This window comes from Mauremys reevesii, linkage group 24 (assembly GCF_016161935.1).
Source record: "Mauremys reevesii isolate NIE-2019 linkage group 24, ASM1616193v1, whole genome shotgun sequence".
Taxonomy (NCBI): domain Eukaryota; kingdom Metazoa; phylum Chordata; order Testudines; family Geoemydidae; genus Mauremys; species Mauremys reevesii.
In genome coordinates, this window is record NC_052646.1 from 6,782,308 (window position 1) to 6,799,760 (window position 17,453).

General features: G+C 56.4%; 1 protein-coding gene across 2 annotated transcripts in view; it reads left to right on the plus strand.

Moving 5' to 3' along the window:
* The window catches only part of TARS2 (threonyl-tRNA synthetase 2, mitochondrial), a 31,174-nt gene extending 21,109 nt beyond the window's left edge, over window positions 1-10,065 (plus strand). Inside the window, exons 15-18 of one of the 2 annotated variants that reach the window (XM_039512736.1) lie at window positions 2,595-2,699; window positions 3,198-3,270; window positions 3,346-3,460; window positions 9,377-10,065. In XM_039512736.1, coding sequence (XP_039368670.1) covers window positions 2,595-2,699; window positions 3,198-3,270; window positions 3,346-3,460; window positions 9,377-9,525 — 442 coding nt within the window. In that variant the 3' untranslated portion in view covers window positions 9,526-10,065. Of the gene's footprint in view, window positions 1-2,495; window positions 2,700-3,197; window positions 3,271-3,345; window positions 3,461-9,376 lie in introns of those variants that run through there. The other variant, XM_039512737.1, reaches the window with a different exon arrangement.
* The last annotated feature ends 7,388 nt before the right edge of the window (window positions 10,066-17,453 follow it).

The following is a 17,453-nucleotide window of genomic DNA, read 5'->3' on the forward strand; positions in this document are numbered from 1 at the left end:
TGCCAGGTGCTTCAGAGAGAATTAAAAGAACAGGGCCCCGGTTATCCTGTCCTAGCTTCCTGCAGTCAGAGGTTTAGGGACACCCAGAGCGTGGGGTTGCATCTGTGACCATCTTGGCTAACAGCCATTGATGAACCTAGTCTCCAGGAACTTATCTAGTTCTTATATACTTTTGGCCTTCACAGCATCCCCTGGCTATGACTTCCCCAGGTTGACAGTGTGTTGTGTGAAGAAATACACCTCGACCTCGATATAACGCTGTCCTCGGGAGCCAGAAAATCGTACCGCCTTATAGGTGAAACCGCGCTATATCGAACTTGCTTTGATCTACTGGAGTGCGCAGCCCTGCCCCCTCCGGAGCACTGCTTTACTGTGTTATATCCGAATTCGTGTTCTATCGGGTCATGTTATATCAAGGCAGAGGTGTACTTTCTTTTGTTTGTTTTTAAACCTGCTGCCTGTTCATTTCATTTGATGACCCCTGGCTCTTGTGTTAGGAGGAGGAGTGAATGACACTTACTTTCTTCACACCAGTCATGATTGTATAGACCTCTGTCATATCCCCCCTCAGTCGTCTCTTTTCTAAGATGAACAGTCCCAGTCTTTCTTGACTGCCGGTGGATATTTTCAGAAAACTAAGCACAATGACTCCAAGATCTCTTTCTTGAGTGGTAACAGCTAATTTAGACACCATCATTTTGTTTGTAGAGTTGAGATTGTTTTTCTAATGTGCGTTACTTTGCATTTATCAACACGGAATTTCATCTGCCGTTTTGTCGCCCGGTTTTGTGAGATCCCTTTGTAACTCTTCAGTCTGCTTTGGACTTACCTATCTTAAGTTCTTTTGTCTAGTCTGCAAACTTTGCCACCTCACTGTTTAGCCCTTTTTCCAGATCATTTACGAATATGTTGAACAGCGCTGGTCCAGTACAGGTCCCTGGGGGATCCTGCTGTTTACTTCTCTCCACTGTAAAAAAACTGGCCCATTATTCCTACCCTTTGTTTCCTAACTTTTAACCAGTTACTGATCCACGAGAGGACCTTGCCGCCTTATCCCATGACAGTTTACTTTGCATCAGAGCCTTTGGTGAAGGACTTTGTCAAAGGCTTTCTGAACATCTGGAGGTCCCGGTTCAATCCCTGGTGTGTCAGCCAAGATGCTGGCCATCACCTTAGCAAAACAAGCAATGAACTCTGGATTGCCCCAGGGCCTGAAGGAGATGGGAAGATATTTGTTGGGTTCCCAGTCTCCCTGAGCACCCGTCAGTGAGTCCAGCCTGAGAGTTTTAATAACCACCAGTGGATGATAGAACACTAGTCCCGGCCAAATCTTGCCAATAGAAGGTACATTCTGAATCCCCCCTGCGTTTTCCTCTGGTTCTGTTGTTGTTAGAAACATAGGACTGGAAGGCACCTTCTGGGTCATTGAGTCCAGTCCTCTGCTGTCGCAGGCAACCCCTTCCTATCACCCTATTCACAAACAGGTCAAGCTGTAGCTTCCAAGTAGTTAGGCTCTTTGTCATCTTCCCTCCCCTCCCCCCCCCCCGCCCCTGCCTCTTGTGGGAGACTGGTCCGGTCCCTCCCTCCCTCTCAAGGCTAGAAACCTTCCCCTCATTTCCAGCTTCACTTTATTCCTGGCTAGTTTTGTCCCCATTCTTTCTTCACTTCCCATCTAACACTCTGTTGCCATGTGCTGTTCAACAGCTGTCGTGTTCCGCCCCAGAGATGGCCGCATTTCAGTGGCCCTGTATGGCGTACCGTAGGTATATAAAGCCAAGTGGATACAGTGCTGAGGGATCCTTGGGGTGAAAAGCACCCTATAAATACCGATTTTTTTCTTCCTGCAATTCCAGAGAACGTGGCCTGGGTAGTTAGCAGAGAGGGGAAATTAGGCCAGGTGGTTTTCATAAACACTCAGTGTTGACCTCACCCTGCTCCTATTGACGTTAGTGAGAAAATTCCTGCTGACGGCTCCAGGAGCAGAGCTCAGCCAGCACTTGGAATTTAGGAGAGTCCCACTCCAGAAACCTTGAGCCCTTCACTGAAGATCTGACTGCACCTGGGACGTTTTGCAAGAGCTGAAGTGTTGACCCTGCTCTCCTGGCCACGTACCAGAAAAGCTGACACATTAGACCTGCCTCAGAACTTCACGTTTCACATTAGCTGGAGATTAATTCACTTCCTCTTTCGAACGAGGAACAAAATGATATTTGGCAAATTGTGGTGTAACTGTCTCGCCCTAGAGGTGGCTGCATTTCCGCGGTGGGCGAGTGGGTGATCTCATGTTTCCATGCCCTTTAGAGTGTTTAGAGGCACAGCTCCTGACCACGTCAACAGGAACTGCTGCTGCAAAAACCTGAGGGGGAACAGGAACCTCATCCGTGTCTGGAGCCGCTTTGTTGTTATCGCAACTTTGAGTGGCATCTCCATCAAATGTAAACACATTGCAGGCAGAATCAGCCCCCGAACTCTTACTTCCTTCTCCTCCTTTTCAGTCACGTCAGACCCCGGGACAGGAGCACGGGGAAGGGGCCTGCTTGTCACTCTACCTTCAGTCCCCGTTGACCGCTTCCCATGATCCTTTTCACCCACAGCAAAGATGGCAGCACGTCCGAGAGGCCGGTGATGATCCACCGGGCGGTGCTGGGCTCCGTGGAGAGGATGTTGGCTGTCCTGGCTGAGAACTACGGCCGGAAGTGGTGAGGACAGTTGCACTGGCTCCTAACCCTGCATTGGGAATCCCTTGCCCTACGGTTCCTTCCCTGGTGTCCCCTTCCGCTGCGACTGTCCAGTAAAGATCTGCCGTGGGGAGCGGATGCGTGGTTCTGGGTGGGCATTTACTGTTAAGAAACTGCAATGAGGAGTCAGGAAGAGAAGCCAGGTAGCCAGATGCCCAGGGCTCGTCCTCAGGGCTGCAGCATCATCTTGTGCACAGAGCAATGGGCAGGAGTCCTAGGTTCTGCTCCCAGTGTGACGTTGGGCAAGTCGCTTAAGCGTTAGAGGCCTGTGCTTTTAGATGCACTGGTGTCGGGCTCAGTCCCTGCAGACAAGCTGGCCAGGGCTGCCAGACCCATCCTGCGTTGGCCCCGGAAGATGGACAAAGCTCGGGTGAGTGGGAATGCCCTGCCGGGGGAGGAGGAGGAGAGGGCTCTGGTGTAACGAAGCAAAGGGACCTCAGCCTCTCCCTCACTTTGCAGGCCTCTGTGGCTGTCCCCGTGCCAAGTCATGGTGATCCCGGTTGGACCCGATGCGGAGGTTTATGCTCACGAGGTGAGTGGCGAGATACAGGCCTGATCTGCGCCGTCCGTGGCTGGGATCTCTGATGTGTGTCTGTCTGTGTCTCAGGTCCGCGAGACGTTCCACCAGGCGGGGTTCATGGCGGACGTGGATGCCGACTGGAGTGCCACGCTGAACCGGAAAATCCGGAAGGCTCAGCTGGCTCAGTACAACTTCCAGCTGGGTAAGAGCGAGGGTGTGAGGCAGAGCTTCCTAAAATAACCGCGTCCCACCTGTCCCTGGAGGCGCGCCCGGCCACAGCCAGACAGCCACGCTTGGGGCGTGGGAAAGCTGGATTGCGCTTCCCCTGAACACCTGCTTCCTGGTGCAACGGGTGCTCGTCACAGGAGATGATTTCCGTCCCTCATCAGCCCTCTTGCCAATGCACTGCTGCTAACAGCAGGACTGGGAACACTGGGCCACAGGGTGCCGCCTGTTTGAGCCGGGGTGGAGGGGCTCTCGTGCCGCAGATCCCTCCCTTGTGGGGCGGTGGAGGGGGATGCAGCCATTTCCATGGCAACATCTGTCCCTCGCGCTCCCCCAGAATGCACTCACGTGCTTCCAGGATCTGGGCTGGAGGAGGCGGAGACTGGGGCTGCGGGGCAGGGAGCACTCGACCTTCCCCTCCCATCAGCCCCGTGGCGAATCCACCAGAGGAGTAACAGCTCCCAGCTGGGTTCTCTCGTCTGCGGCGTCTCCCCCGGCTGGGTACGTCGACCTCGTGGGAGGGCCCGGCACACAGGCTGCAGGTGCATGGCCCTGCCCTCAGAGGGAGCTGTGGGGAAGGGGGCAGACTGTACTGTGCCCCTGAGGGTCCTTTCCTTGCCCCCCCAACATCCCTTGGGGAGTGGCTACTAAGCCAACCTCCCCCTAGTTCCGCAGAGGCAGCGACTAGCACAGGTGGGGTGAGTTATAGGATTTCCCACAGACCTTGGGCGAGGTGTATTACGGTAGCGCCTAGAGGCCCCAACTCAGAGCAACCCCTCGGCTGCTCGAACTCAGATCAAGGTTTCCCCTTGCTGGGCGCTGCACATAGGGACAGACACAGTCCCTGCCCCAAAGAGCTCATGGCCTTACTAGATAAAGGAAGGGTGATTCTCCCTGTTTTATGAGGCCTGGAGAGAGATGGGGTATCTGTGGCAGAGCTGGGATTTGAACTCCTGACTCCCAAACCAGTGTTTTAGCCACCAGGCCACCCTTCCATTCCAGCTGCACCTGCTGCACCGGGGCTTGCAGTGTGTGGAATGGCACAGGGCGCTTAGGGAGGCTGGCCGGGCTGGCTCTGGGGACACTGCTTAGTTCAGGTTTGGTTATTGTGCCTGGCTCTCCAGTGTCACCTGGTTACGGGCCTTTCCTCTGCCAGCCCCCTAGCCTCCCAAATCTGTCACCGTGGCAACCGCCACCCCAAATCCCTCCCTTCCTCCCATGTAAATCGCTCGAAGGCTTCTTGTTCCCTGCCACTGTGTGGAGCCTAGAAAGCTGGGGTTAAAATGAACCCGGATGCAGAAGAGATGTTGGGACCCTCTTGGCCAGTCTGTGCCGAGACGGGTTTGGGAAGCAGTCGTCCCATGGGTGTCAGGAACGCGCCTCGTTAGGTCTGTGCGATCTCTTCCATCTCTGAACGAGTGCTTCACGTATATAATACACGTCTATGCCCTTCCCTGGCGCTGGCTGGATTCTCCAGCCCTTCCCTGCTCGTCCGACCCCCTTTACGCTCTTTCAGCCCCAGTCTGTTACTCTGGCACCAACAGGCGCAGGTGAAGTGACTAATAGAGATCTTGAACTAGGTGTATTACGGTAGGGCCTACAAGCCGTGCCCCTGAGGCTGCTCTAACTCATGCGCTGCTGCCCATCACCCTTGGGAAGCAGGGCCCTGGTTGTAGTCTAGCGCGCTCCAGCCGTGTTCCTGATCTGGCCTCTATATGGCAGCAGGATGGGTGCCAAGCCTTACACCAGGTCCACACCAAGACGGCTTCTCAGGGGGTATTTCCACCCCCATTAAGGCCCCCTCGCACAGCTCTGGTGGAACCCCAAACCCACCGTGACCTCAGCGGTCAGTGACTGTAAAGTTTCTCAGGGCCTGTTCCCTTGCTCAGCCGTGAGTGGCCGGCTGTCAGAGCCCCGGCTGTTAACTCAGCCAGTTCTCGGCGGGCACCCGGAGCTCTCTCCTAGCGTGTGTGGAAGTGCTTGTGGCGAGATGTGGCATGCTTTGCTTGGCACAGCCTGGGGTGGCTGGGAGCTGGCCAAACCGCTTGCAGGAAGCCCCGTTCCAGCTCTCCGCACCCTGCTCATGTAACATATTTGTCTCCTGTAATGAGTGTGGCAGAGATGAGAATAGATCCCAGGAGTCCTGACTTGCCTCATCCCAGGCTGTGACTCTGAATAGTAGGGGAATTCAGATAGTATGGGGCTGGAGGGATTGAGGTTGGTGTCCGGTTAATGATAATCCCTAGCTCCTCTCATCTGGAGAGCGTGCAACGTGCTTTACAAAGGAGGTCGTATCATTAGCCTGTTTTACAGATGGGGAAACTGAGGCCCGGGAGGGGGGAGTGACTTGCTCAAGTTCACTCCACAGGCCAGTGGCAGAGCTGGGCTGGAACCCAGCTCTCCTGAGGTCTGGTCACACTACAGGCCAATATCGGTATAAGTACGTCACTCAGGGTCCACACCCCGTAGCGACGTAGGTATCCCACCTAGCCCCCCGTGGAGACAGCCCTCTGTTGGCGGGAGCTTCTCCCGTTAACACAGCTACCCCCTCTCGGGGAGGTGGGTTAACTCCGCCGACGGGAGAGCTCTGTCCCGTCCGCGCAGAGCATCTTCATTCAAGTGCCACAGCAGCGCTGCTACACTTGTGCAGCATGTGACATATAGACCTGTCCCGAGGCCTGTGCTCTCTCCACTAGGCCACTTAGACTCCAACCCCAAGGACCTTTAGGTTGTTACTGTCCGAGCTGCCTAAGGGGTTTGAACACCCAGCCAATGGGAGCTGAGTGTCCAAATCTTCATCTCCATCTAGTTCACTCCTGATACTGCCAGTTCCCCCATTGCCCTTCGCTCAGCTGGGACGAGACAGGCTGACAGGGCAGTTTCTCTTTGGTTTCTAGTCAGTTTCACTTCGTCAAAGCTGCAGTGCTTGGGTTGCGGGGAGGGGGAATGTTTCAGATCCAGCCCTTTGCTCTGAATGGACCCAGATGCACCATCCCGGCCCCGAAGGACCAAGAAAAATGAGGAACCTTTTGCTTAGTCAGAGCCAGTTGGGCTGCTTGTGACTTGTCGCGGTCCCATTAAAAATAGACAGCTCTGCCTCCCCCTGCCCCATGTTAGTGACTCAACGAACTCTGTCCAGCTCAGCTAATGCTTGAAAGGTAGGAACTCCTGAGGCCCAGGCTGTCTGTTTGGGGCAGCTTTGCCATGGCACAGCCAGGGGGTGCAGCCTGTGGACAGTCGCCCTCAGATGGGAGGATTCACCAGGCAGCAAGAAGAGTGGGGGAATGGCTAGGATCTCTGGCTGGGGTCTCGTCCACCTCCGCCCCCCAGGGTGTTAGCAACTGGAGGGGGGCTGAGCGGCCCTGCAACCAGCCCCAGTCAGGGGAATCATAGAATCATAGAATATCAGGGTTGGAAGGGACCTCAGGAGGTATCCAGTCCAACCCCCTGCTTAAAGCAGGACCAAACCCAACTAAATCATCCCAGCCAGGGCTTTGTCAAGCCTGACCTTAAAAACCTCTAAGGAAGGAGATTCCACCACCTCCCTAGGGAACCCATTCCAGTGCTTCACCACCCTCCTAGTGAAAAAGTTTTTCCTAATATCCAACCTAGACCTCCCCCACTGAAACTTGAGACGATTACTCCTTGTTCTGTCCTCTGCTACCACTAGATCCATCCTCTTTGGAACCCCCTTTCAGGTAGTTGAAAGCAGCTATCAAATCCCCCCTCATTCTTCTCTTCTGCAGACTAAACGATCCCAGTTCCCTCAGCCTCTCCTCATAAGTCATGTGCTCCAGCCCCCTAATCATTTTTGTTGCCCTTTGCTGGACTCTTTCCAATTTTTCCACATCCTTCTTGTAGTGTGGGGCCCAAAACTGGACACAGGACTCCAGATGAGGCCTCACCAATGTCGAATAGAGGGGAATGATCACGTCCCTCGATCTGCTGGCAATGCCCCTACTTATACAACCCAACATGCCATTAGCCTTCTTGGCAACGAGGGCACACTGTTGACTCATATCCAGCTTCTCGTCCCCTGTAACCCCTAGGTCCTTTTCTGCAGAACTGCTGCCTAGCCGCTCGGTTCCTAGTCTGTAGCAGTGCCTGGGATTCTTCCGTCCTAAGTGCAGGACTCTGCACTTGTCCTTGTTGAACCTCATCAGGTTTCTTTTGGCCCAGTCCTCTAATTTGTCTAGGTCCCTCTGTATCCTATCCCTACCCTCCAGCGTATCAACCACTCCTCCCAGTTTAGTGTCATCTGCAAACTTGCTGAGGGTGCAGCCCACGCCGTCCTCCAGATCATTACTGAAGATATTGAACAAAACTGGCCCTTGGGGCACTCTGCTTGAAACCAGCTGCCAACTAGACATGGAGCCATTGATCACTACCCGTTGAGCCCGACGATCTAGCCAGCTTTCTATCTACCTAAGGGGATCTTCTATCCCAAAGGGGATCTTAATTCTGCCTTTGGACAGTGCGTGCTCTCCTAGCACCGAGGGTCTGCCTCTGGGGTCGAGGAGAGGGACCTCAGAAGAGGCTGAAGGAGATGGAAAATGGCTTGGCCTGGAAGCTGTCCAGGGCAGAGCTCTCTCTCCCTGGTTTGTAAAGGGCCTAGCAAGCTCTTGGGTGCTGCTAATTGCCGATGGAACAGTGTCCTGAGGGCAGGGACGGAAGCAGCGTGGCCTGGGCCATGTTACGAAAGCCCACGCAAATGCTGTGTGGAAAAGGGCCCTGTGCTGGCTTGGTGGTGAACTGGGATCAGCCAGGCTTCCTGTCCCAAAAGCTTGTGATTCAGCCCGTCTGTTAGCCTGGTGTTTTGGGGAAGTTAGGCTGAGCTCAGTGTCTGGGCTCGGTTAGGGTTTGCAAGCCCTTTGTGCGGTGGGATGGGGGTGGCTTTTCCCAGCCCTGGATTTGGGTGGGGGGTCGGGGTGACTCATGCCTGTAGTCTGTGACAGCAGTTCTTTCTTCCTCGGAGCTCAGGGCTCCCCTCTCGCTGTCTAAACGAACCCAAACCGCTCTGTGTCCCAGCTGATCCTGCCAGGGCCTGGGTTCGGGTTGCACTCGAGTCCAGGAAACCCAGGCTGCTCCTGGTCACACCGAACTCGGCAGCTGCAGCCTTCTGCAGAGCCTGGCGGGAAGAGATAACGCGCCGGGCTCCCTTGTCGCTTGGGCTGCTCTGGGTCCGGGAGGAGCTCCAGGTAACGCTGGCTCAGCTCACCGCTTCCTCCATCTGCCATGGGCTGATTAGCAGCGGCCAAAGCAACGAGGACCTGGCTGCAGCCCTGGGGAGCGTGGGACCCCGCCCATTGCCCTGGAGCTGCTTCCCGCAGGGCTGGATTGGCTCCCAGGTCCCGAAAGTGCTTCCACGACAGCCCTGGTGCTTGGGATCCTCTGGCCACCAACGGGGTGCAGCGATTGGCCCCCCCCCACACCTGTCCCCCCCACCTGTCCACGTGCCTCAGCCCTGCCCTGCAGGGACCCCACTAGGGTAGAGGGGAGGGCAGGGGTCAGTCTCGGCCTCTCTGCTGGGGCTGCTGAGCTGAGGTGGGGGCGACAGGCGATGTAATTGAAGGCCTTTGAATGCACCCGCCCCCGTGCTTCGTGCTCATGGCCGGGCTGTAGCACGGCTCTCCTCGGGCGCTGGAGGAGAGCCGGAGCAGACCCAGTGCACAGGGGGCTGGCTCCCTGCCCTCCCCTGATCTCTGCTGCTGGGTCTCGCTGGGTGCCTTGATGCCCTCGCCACCCACTGTAGGGTCTTGCGTGGGGCTTTGCATGCAGGGGAGTTTCCCAAGGGTGCACTGGGCTGGGGAGGACGCGCCGTCCCCTGCTGCTGGCCCCGGTTCTCCGCCTTTGTAGTCTGCCCCACCTCAGCCTCGCCATCTCTCTCTTGCAGTGGTTGGCAGGAAGGAGCTGTCCGGCCGCACGGTGAACGTCCGCACCCGCGACGCCAGGCAGCATGGGGAACGCGGCCTGCAGGAGGCGCTGCTCAGGCTGCGGGAGCTGCGGGATGCCCGGCTCAGGAACGCCGAGGAGCTGTTCTGAGCCGGTCCCCACGGCATGTCGTGGGCTCGCGTCTCCAGGGGAAGCAGGCGGTGATGAGCGGCCGCCTGTCCGAGTCGGTGATGGAGCAGGCAAGCCAGGCGCCGGCGGCCTGGTGCGTAGGATTGGGCTGGGGTTGCCAACGGGCGTCAGCCCTCTGTGACTTGCCCTTTGCACTGGTTCATTGCCACTCCTGGCACAGGGAGGCTACGCCAGCTGCTCTATGACGTCCCCAAGTGTGCGGCTTCCCAGCAGGCTCGGCGCAGACCCTACACACGCCTGAGATGGACTGGAGCTGCATCCGCACCCACAGACCAAGGGCAGGAGCCGCTTTAGGGGCTGGCGGCTATTGAGAGGCCCCCCAGCCCCCCCCAGGCGAGAGGGGGAGAGGACATGCACGCTGATGCTGTAGCATGGCAGGGGCTAGACCCCCCTGTCCGGAGGAGGATGGTCCCTGGAACCCGCAGGCCCGGCCTCACTCACTCAGCCTCACTCTCGCGGACTCGGGTCCCCGGGCCTGAATAAAATGTGTTTTCAAGTCAAGGCAGCGTCACTAGTGGTGGCTACCGGCGCCGATCGTACCCTGGGCTCTAGCCCTGGGCACGGAGCTGAGCTGCTGGTGCCCCCCCGGGGGCGAGTGCAGCAGCTGGTGGCTGGCTCTCTCTGCAGCTGAAGCTCTGAGGTCCCTGTTACGTGAGGGTGGGAGCAGCTAGCGGCTTTTCGTTGGAGGCTCTCCAGTCACCTCATGCACAGTCAGTTGACAGCATCCCTGTTCCCCCTGGGAGGCTGTGCTGTCTAGTGGGAGGTGCTAGAATTATTAGGGCTCAGGATGAAATTGCTGTGGGGAGCGGAGTCCCCCACATCTGCTACTGGAGGGGGGGGGGGTTCTGCCCCTCCCTCTGCAGCATCTGGCGCTGGCCACTGTCCCAAGGCAGGATGCTTGATAGGAGGGGCCTCAGTTCTCTTCCAGCCTGGCGAGTCTTGTGCTCCAATGAACTGGGAGGCAGGATACCTGGGTTCTCTTCCTAGCTTTGCTGCTGGGTGACTGGGTGACTTGCTTCTCTTCTCTCTCCGCCTGCCTTTCCCTGCCACGCGTGAGCCCTTCAGAGCTGGGGCTCTCTTACGAGGTACGTGAGCAGCACCTGGTGCAGCGGGGGCCTGAGCAATAACAGATGGGGAAAACGAGGCACAGAGTTAACTGGCGGCTTTTTGTCCCCATGGTGCCCATTTGATGAGAGCACGGGGGCCTGTGCCAAGTCGGGAACAGAATCCCAGGCTCTGCGATAACCCCCTGCCCCTCTGCTAACCAGTGGGCAGTGCCCCCTGCCTTGCCCTCCTTTCGTTTCGAACGTGGGGTCATGCAGAGCGGGACCTTTGGATTTACTGGGTGGGAAGGGAAGCGAGCTCTCCTGCACATGCCACCCATCAAAGGCTGGATTGTGCAACCCCGGGTAATGTGAATACTTCCTCGCCCGACTGTCCTCAGTAGCAGCTCACTGACATGAGTAACGGTTGCACAACGCTGCCCGGGGTAGGGTGATGCCTTCCCCCCTCTGTGGCTGCTGATGGTGCACTTAAGTGTTTGCGAACGTGCATGGCTCCATTGAACCCCAAATAATGTCTGGTCTGGGAGCTAGCGAACCGTGGAGCCTTCCCAAACGCCAGCAGAGCCAGGGTGGCCGAATGCGTAATGGAGCTGGGGGGCAGGGGCAGCCTTTGCTCTCCAGGCTGATTGGTGCATGGGTCTCTTGAACTAAGCAGGGTTAGGGTGAGGCAGGACTTGGAGGGGAGACCTCTCAGGAAATCATGGGGCAGGTACTGTCCCTTCATTGTGTTTGTACAGCCCCAGCACCAGGGGCGTGGAGACTCTACGATAATACAAATAAATCATCGTCCTAACACATCGTCCATCCCAACAGGAGCTTTAAGTCACTTCACAAAGCACCGATGCAGCCAGTTCTGGGGTGGAACATGGGATGCTATATCCCACCTGCCGCGCAAGGTGGAGGAGGGGAATGACCTTTACTGGACCAACTCCTGTTGGTGGGGAGAGACGCTTAGGAGTGACACAGGGTTCTTCTTCCGGTCTGGGGAAGGTAGTTAGTGGCATTGCTACATGCAAGATGGAAGGGATAGTTTAGCATAAGTAGTTAGCACATATCCTAAAGGACCATCCAAGGTAGAGTGGCCAGTTAACACCTCTGTAGTCATAGGACAAAGAGGGGGTTAGTGGGTTACAAATGGTTGTAATAAGCCATAAATCCAGTGTCTGTTCAGTCCATGATTTGTAGTGACTAGCAGAGTTATGAATTTAAGCTCCCAGGCTCGTCTTTTGAAAGAATTGTGCAGGGTTCCTTTGAGGATGGGGACTGAGTGGTCGGATTTAGTGATCATTTTGTGACAACTGTTCGCTCGCGGGTGCTTTTGTCTTGTATTGTTTTCCCATGGGAGTTCATTCGAGAGCCACGTGACTGTCTGGTTTCACCCCGATAGCTGTTGGGGCATTTAGTGCACTGGATGAGGCACACCACATGTTGTGATAGGCACGTGTGGGACCCATGGATCTTGACAGGTGTGTTGTGGGGGGTATTGATTGATCACGGTAGCCGTGGAGATGTCTGCAGATTTTGCATCTGTTCTAGCACCAGCTGGGTGAACACCTGCAAGGAAAGAGCCTCTCATGGATCCCTCTACAGCTGCTCACAATCAGTGTTGGGGTCTGTTCTGGGGCCCGTCCCTGCAGTATCTGTAATAGATTTATCCTCACAGCCCCCGCCGTGGGGCAGGGCCATGCTGTTATTCCCAACTGAAGCACAGAGAGAGATGCCTGTGGTCGTGGCAGAACGGAGAACGGCATCCTAGACACATTCGGGCTGGAAATGAGGGTAATTAACCTCAAGAACCACTTCCCAAGGGTTGTGGTGGATTATCCATCAATGTGTCAGTGGAGATTGGAAAAGGATCTGCCCCAGTTCAAACAGGAATGAGTTGGGGGCAGGTCTCTGGCCTGGGTTCTGCAGGAGGCCAGACTAGACCATCACAATGCTGCCTTCTGGCCTTGGAGAAACCCCTCCACTAGGCCATGGTCCCCTCCAGGCCACCCTGCTTGTAGAGTGGGAAGCTGCGGTTGTGTTTTTTAAAAGACGAAGCTAGGGCCAAGCGTTCGCCCCACGCACGTGTTTGTTGCGACAGGGCCTGACCTATTTCAACACACTGGATTTAAAACAAACAAAAAAAAACCCCTGTTCGAGTTCTTTCAAAATCCAGAACTAAAGTCCTCCATGAGTTGTAACAGCCCTGGCCATTGTTGCTGCCAGTTTCCTGTAACCGTATCCCTGCCTCCCGAGGTGCCATGTTCTGGGTGGGGGGCACGTACAATTGCTTCTTTGTAAAGCTTAGAACATCCGATAAGTTTGAGTCACTTGCCAGGCCTGCCGTGACTCAGTCAAAACCTCTGTTGAAAGCCCTCCGAGCAACCTGAGCTTATCTTCCCCCTGCGTGGAGTGCGTCTTGACAGAGTTTCTCACAGTGATTTGCCTTTCACAAGACACTGACGTACTGCGGTTGGCACCTTGATACCGCTCAGGAACTTGACAAGTAGCAGTAACGGCGGTGCTGGTGAGCTCCTGTTCTGATAGATACCAGGATGCTTTCCAAAACTGAGATAACCCCCACCCCAAAATGCAGCCACCTCTAGGGTGGAACGGGGTAGCTGTCTAACAGTGTTCAGCAACATTGGGCCTGGCTTTGACAGCGAAGGCCCCCAACTGAAAATAGAGGGAAGCCGAGTGTAGGGAGCAGCATTTGAATTGGGCGATTTATGAAGAGTGCCAGGGGATTTTTAATAACCTGGAGTGGTCAGCAACTAGGTTCTGGGCCCGGTTTTCATTTACACCACTCTGGCAGAGTACAGGGGCCTTCGTCTCATTGAGAATCGGGCCAAATTCCATGCAGCCACTTAAACTGCTCTCTCTTTTAGGTACACGTGTGGCCCCCATCACTGATGGGTTTATCCTCCCAACCCCCTGGCAGGCAGGGCAGGGCGGTTATCCCTGTGGGGCAGGTGGGAAACTGAGGCACAGAGACTAAGCGGCTTGTCCAGAGTCACACAGGGAGAGGGAATTGTTTCCAGAACAGAGAATTAAACGTGGGTCTCGCACATTTGGGCCTTGTGCCCCTTATAGCACTGCCGTGTGCTGAAAAACAGCTGTCCCAGCCCTCCCCAGAGCTGGCCGCATTTCCGTGGAGGATGGAAGGATGGGAATCGCTGGCTCCAATCCTGCCGATGCTTGGAAGGTGGTGGAGTTGGGCTGGCTTGCAGCGATGGTTGAATTTGGCCCTGTGCTGTAGGGTGGCAAAGGGCCGGGTAGACCTGAGCCGTTCCAGCTATCCTGTTTCGGGCCCCGCCCTTCTCCCATTGTTTGTTGTTGCTCGTGACACGCTCGGCTTCTTCCCGGCAGGGAGCCGAGACCCCCGTGGCGCGGCCTCCCCTGCACTCATTCCATGGCAGACGTGCCATCGCTGTCAGCTTTGCCTCTGGCAGGAGGCCCGTGCAGGGCGGGTGGCGAGCGGGTCTGGGGCGGGTAGGCGGGTTGTGTGTTAAAGCCATTGGAGACTGGCCCAGGAGCGTACGGCGGAGGCATCACCCAAGCCTTGCTCAGCCCCGGCCTCCTGCGCCGGCGCTCTCAGCTGTCAGGTGCCGCTCGTGCCACCCCAGTGCTTAGCCCTGGGCAGCCTCTCTCCTTGGAGTGGGTACAGCACGGAGAGGCCCTATGCCCACTTCGCCCATCTTGTTAGCTGAGTCAGTGTCATCCCCCCGCCCCCCCCATCTTACCGATGGGCCCAGCTGGGACAGCGAGCTTGGAGCACCCGGCCTCTAGTGCCCAGCCGCTCCCGCCCTGCCGGGGGAGAGAGGAGGTGGTGGTACAGGCAGCAGGGGCGGATGCCACACACTGGACTGGTGCCCGCCCCCATTTCCCCACTGAATCCCCGTCCCACTCGGTTTGCAAACTGCTTTCCCCAGCCTGGGCTCTAGTCTGCCGTCTGGGATCGGCGTAGTCCCTCACTCCTGCTTTGTGCCGGCCCGTTTCGTTACAGGTAAACACGGCTAACCCGGAGCTGACCCGCGTCTCCGTTGGAGAACGTGGCGTTTAAGCGCGTCTCCTTTAAGGACAGGTGTTTGCTCGCTTCTGCTCCCCTGGGAGAAGCTGATCCCGGCTGTGCATGGTCACTTCATACATAGCAGCAAGTGCCAAAAATGTGTTGTAATGGCACTGCCTGTCCCCACCCTCCCCATGGCATCTTAGCCTCAGCCCACTTCCAAAGCAGGCCATCTCCACCCCCCCTTTGTGCCCACCAGGCCCCTGCCTGGCCGGGAACAGCAAAAAGGTAAATGGGACCACTGCCCCCCCCCCACTACATTGCTTAGGGCCATGGGGGTCATTGATGGACGGGGCCTCTGACCAGTGCAGCCAGCTGGAGGTGAGTGTTATGACGGGGGCACAGAGGGGACAGCAAACCCCAGAACGAGGAAGTGAGTCAGGGGCAGAGCTGGGACCTGAGCCCAGCTCTCCTGGGTTCCAGCCCAGTGCCTTCGCCACACCCGTCTGCAAAGAGCAACTCGTTTCGGCAGGTCTAACTGGGCTTGCCTGGCTTGGTAATGCAGCCCCTCTTCCTAATTCCCGGAACTATCCAGCCGCTGAGGGAATGGGGTTTCCTCGCCTGGGGTCGCAGAGCCGGCAATGGCTGCACATCCAGGCTGGGCTGACTCTGTCTGCAGGAATGAAAGAGGGGAAAACATTTCTGGAGCCAAGGCTGCTGGCTGGGCGTAACCTCCATTCCCACTGCGTTTCCCAGCTGGCCGGTTTGCCCTGAAGGCATGGGCTGGGCGTGCAGCCCTGCCATCCCCTTCCCGGCAGTTGCATTGCAATTATAGAGCGCTTGGAAAATAACTCTTCCCCTGAGCTAGATGGGTCCAAGCCAAATCCCTCTGCCGCTCAGCCCCAACCATTTCCCATCTCCACCTCCTCTGACAACACCCGTCTCTCTACAGGGCCCGCTTGGGTCCGTAATGCTTGGCAGGAGCGGTTGGAATCCCACTTTCCAGATTTAGGGGCGAAGGGAAACTGAGGTACAAAGAGGAGGAAGTGAGCGATCCCCAATCCGGTGGTGGAGCTGGAAATGCAGCCTGCGTCCTTCCCCCGGCACTCAGCCGAGAGGCCGCCCCAGGCTTTTCCAGCTGCGGGCTGTCCAGTAACTGTAGCCGCTGCGGTGAAGGCTGAGGGGGTGGTTTGGCTCACGGCTGCCGGTTAAATGGGATTATAAAACCCAGCTGGTACTTTCCCAGGGTCGGCAACCACTTCCCTCCCTGATGGAGAAATAGTGGGTGACTCATGAGGGTCAGGCACCTTGCCGTGTCCCCCCCAGCGTGGGAGGGGCAGCGCTTTGCACAGGTGTACCGACCCCGCAAGGTGCAGGCTGACGGAGACCTGGGCCCTGAGAACCAGGCCCAATGGCTCTAGCTAAGTCCGGCTCTGTGGCCTAGACGAGCAGACCCGCTTTAAGAGCTGATGATGTAAGAGCTAGATAGTATTAAAGTAAGTGTGACGGTGATGCCCACTCTCAGATCCCTTTGCGCTGCCAGAGTAGCGTGGAGGAGAATCAGGTTATGTTTGATTGCAAACAGGAGTAAAGTGCTTTGAGATCTACTAGTGAAAAGCCTGAGGTAAGAAGCAGGGATGATGATTTGATTAATGCTGGCCAATCAGTGTAATTGCAAACAATCCCAACAGCACTGTCTCGTTAGGCGAGTCAGCGTCACCATAGCTGGTTTGCAACTGGGGAAACTGAGGCCTGGAGTTGGGGAAGTGACATGCAGGGAGGCAGAGGAAGAACTGGGCGTGCCTGGCTCCTAGTCTGGTAATGCTGCCATGATTCAGGTGAGAGAGCCTGGCCTTACCGCTGCTGTGACTAACTTCAGCCGGGCATACGTGTGGGGGGAGCTTTGAAGCCGGGGCTGCCTCCAGGGCTTGCCTCCAGACGCAATGCAAAGCGTAAGTCTGAACTTCTGCGTCCCCCACCTACTTGCTGTCACCAAGCTGCTCTGTGCCTCAGTTTCCCCCAACTGTTAAACAGGGATAACCGTTATAAACAGAGCTGAGCTGTACTCGGTGTGAAGAAGCAATTGACAGAGAGGAGTCTGGGATATTCTGAGGAGTTCGTGGGGTTAGAGCTTGGGCTGGGGCCTTGGGTTCTATTCCTGGCTCAGCCACTGACTTACTCAGTGACCGTGAAAAAGTCTCTTCCCTGTTCTGTGCCTCAGTTTCCTCACCTGTAACATGGAGGGTGATGAGCGTTGTGCATTGGGCGTAACAGCTCCAGTCAAGGACCAGGACTCCATTGTTGTGCTAGCCGCTGTACAGACACAGAGCCACCCAGGGACCATTCAGTGCATGTTTGGTAAGGCCCTGTCTCTTCCTGGGTGGATGTACAGCTCCTGGCACATTGAGGCCTCCAAACGCGAATCATGGGAGGGCTAGCCAGATTCCTTTCCCTTTGCCATGCCCCGCAGGCCAGCAATGCAGGAGCCTTCGGTTGTTGCTGGGCCACCTTGGTTTCTCTGCGCTCACTTCATCCAGTTGGGGGGTATTTGCATTTAGACTTTCGGGAGCCTGCGACCAGCCGGAAGCAATTTATTTATGAAATTCCTGAGGTGGGAGCAGGAAGCGTGGGCAGGTTGTGGAGCTGCTGCCTGAGCTAAGGCGCGCAGAGATGTTTAGCAGGTGATAATGCAAACCGCAGACCAAGACGGGGGAACCTGGAGGGAGTGGGAGCAGATAAGTATCTGTGAGAGAGAGACGAGACCGCATCGCGGCAAAAGGAGGACTAAAGTATTTAGACACCGCACAGAATTCACCAACGCCCCTCAGTTG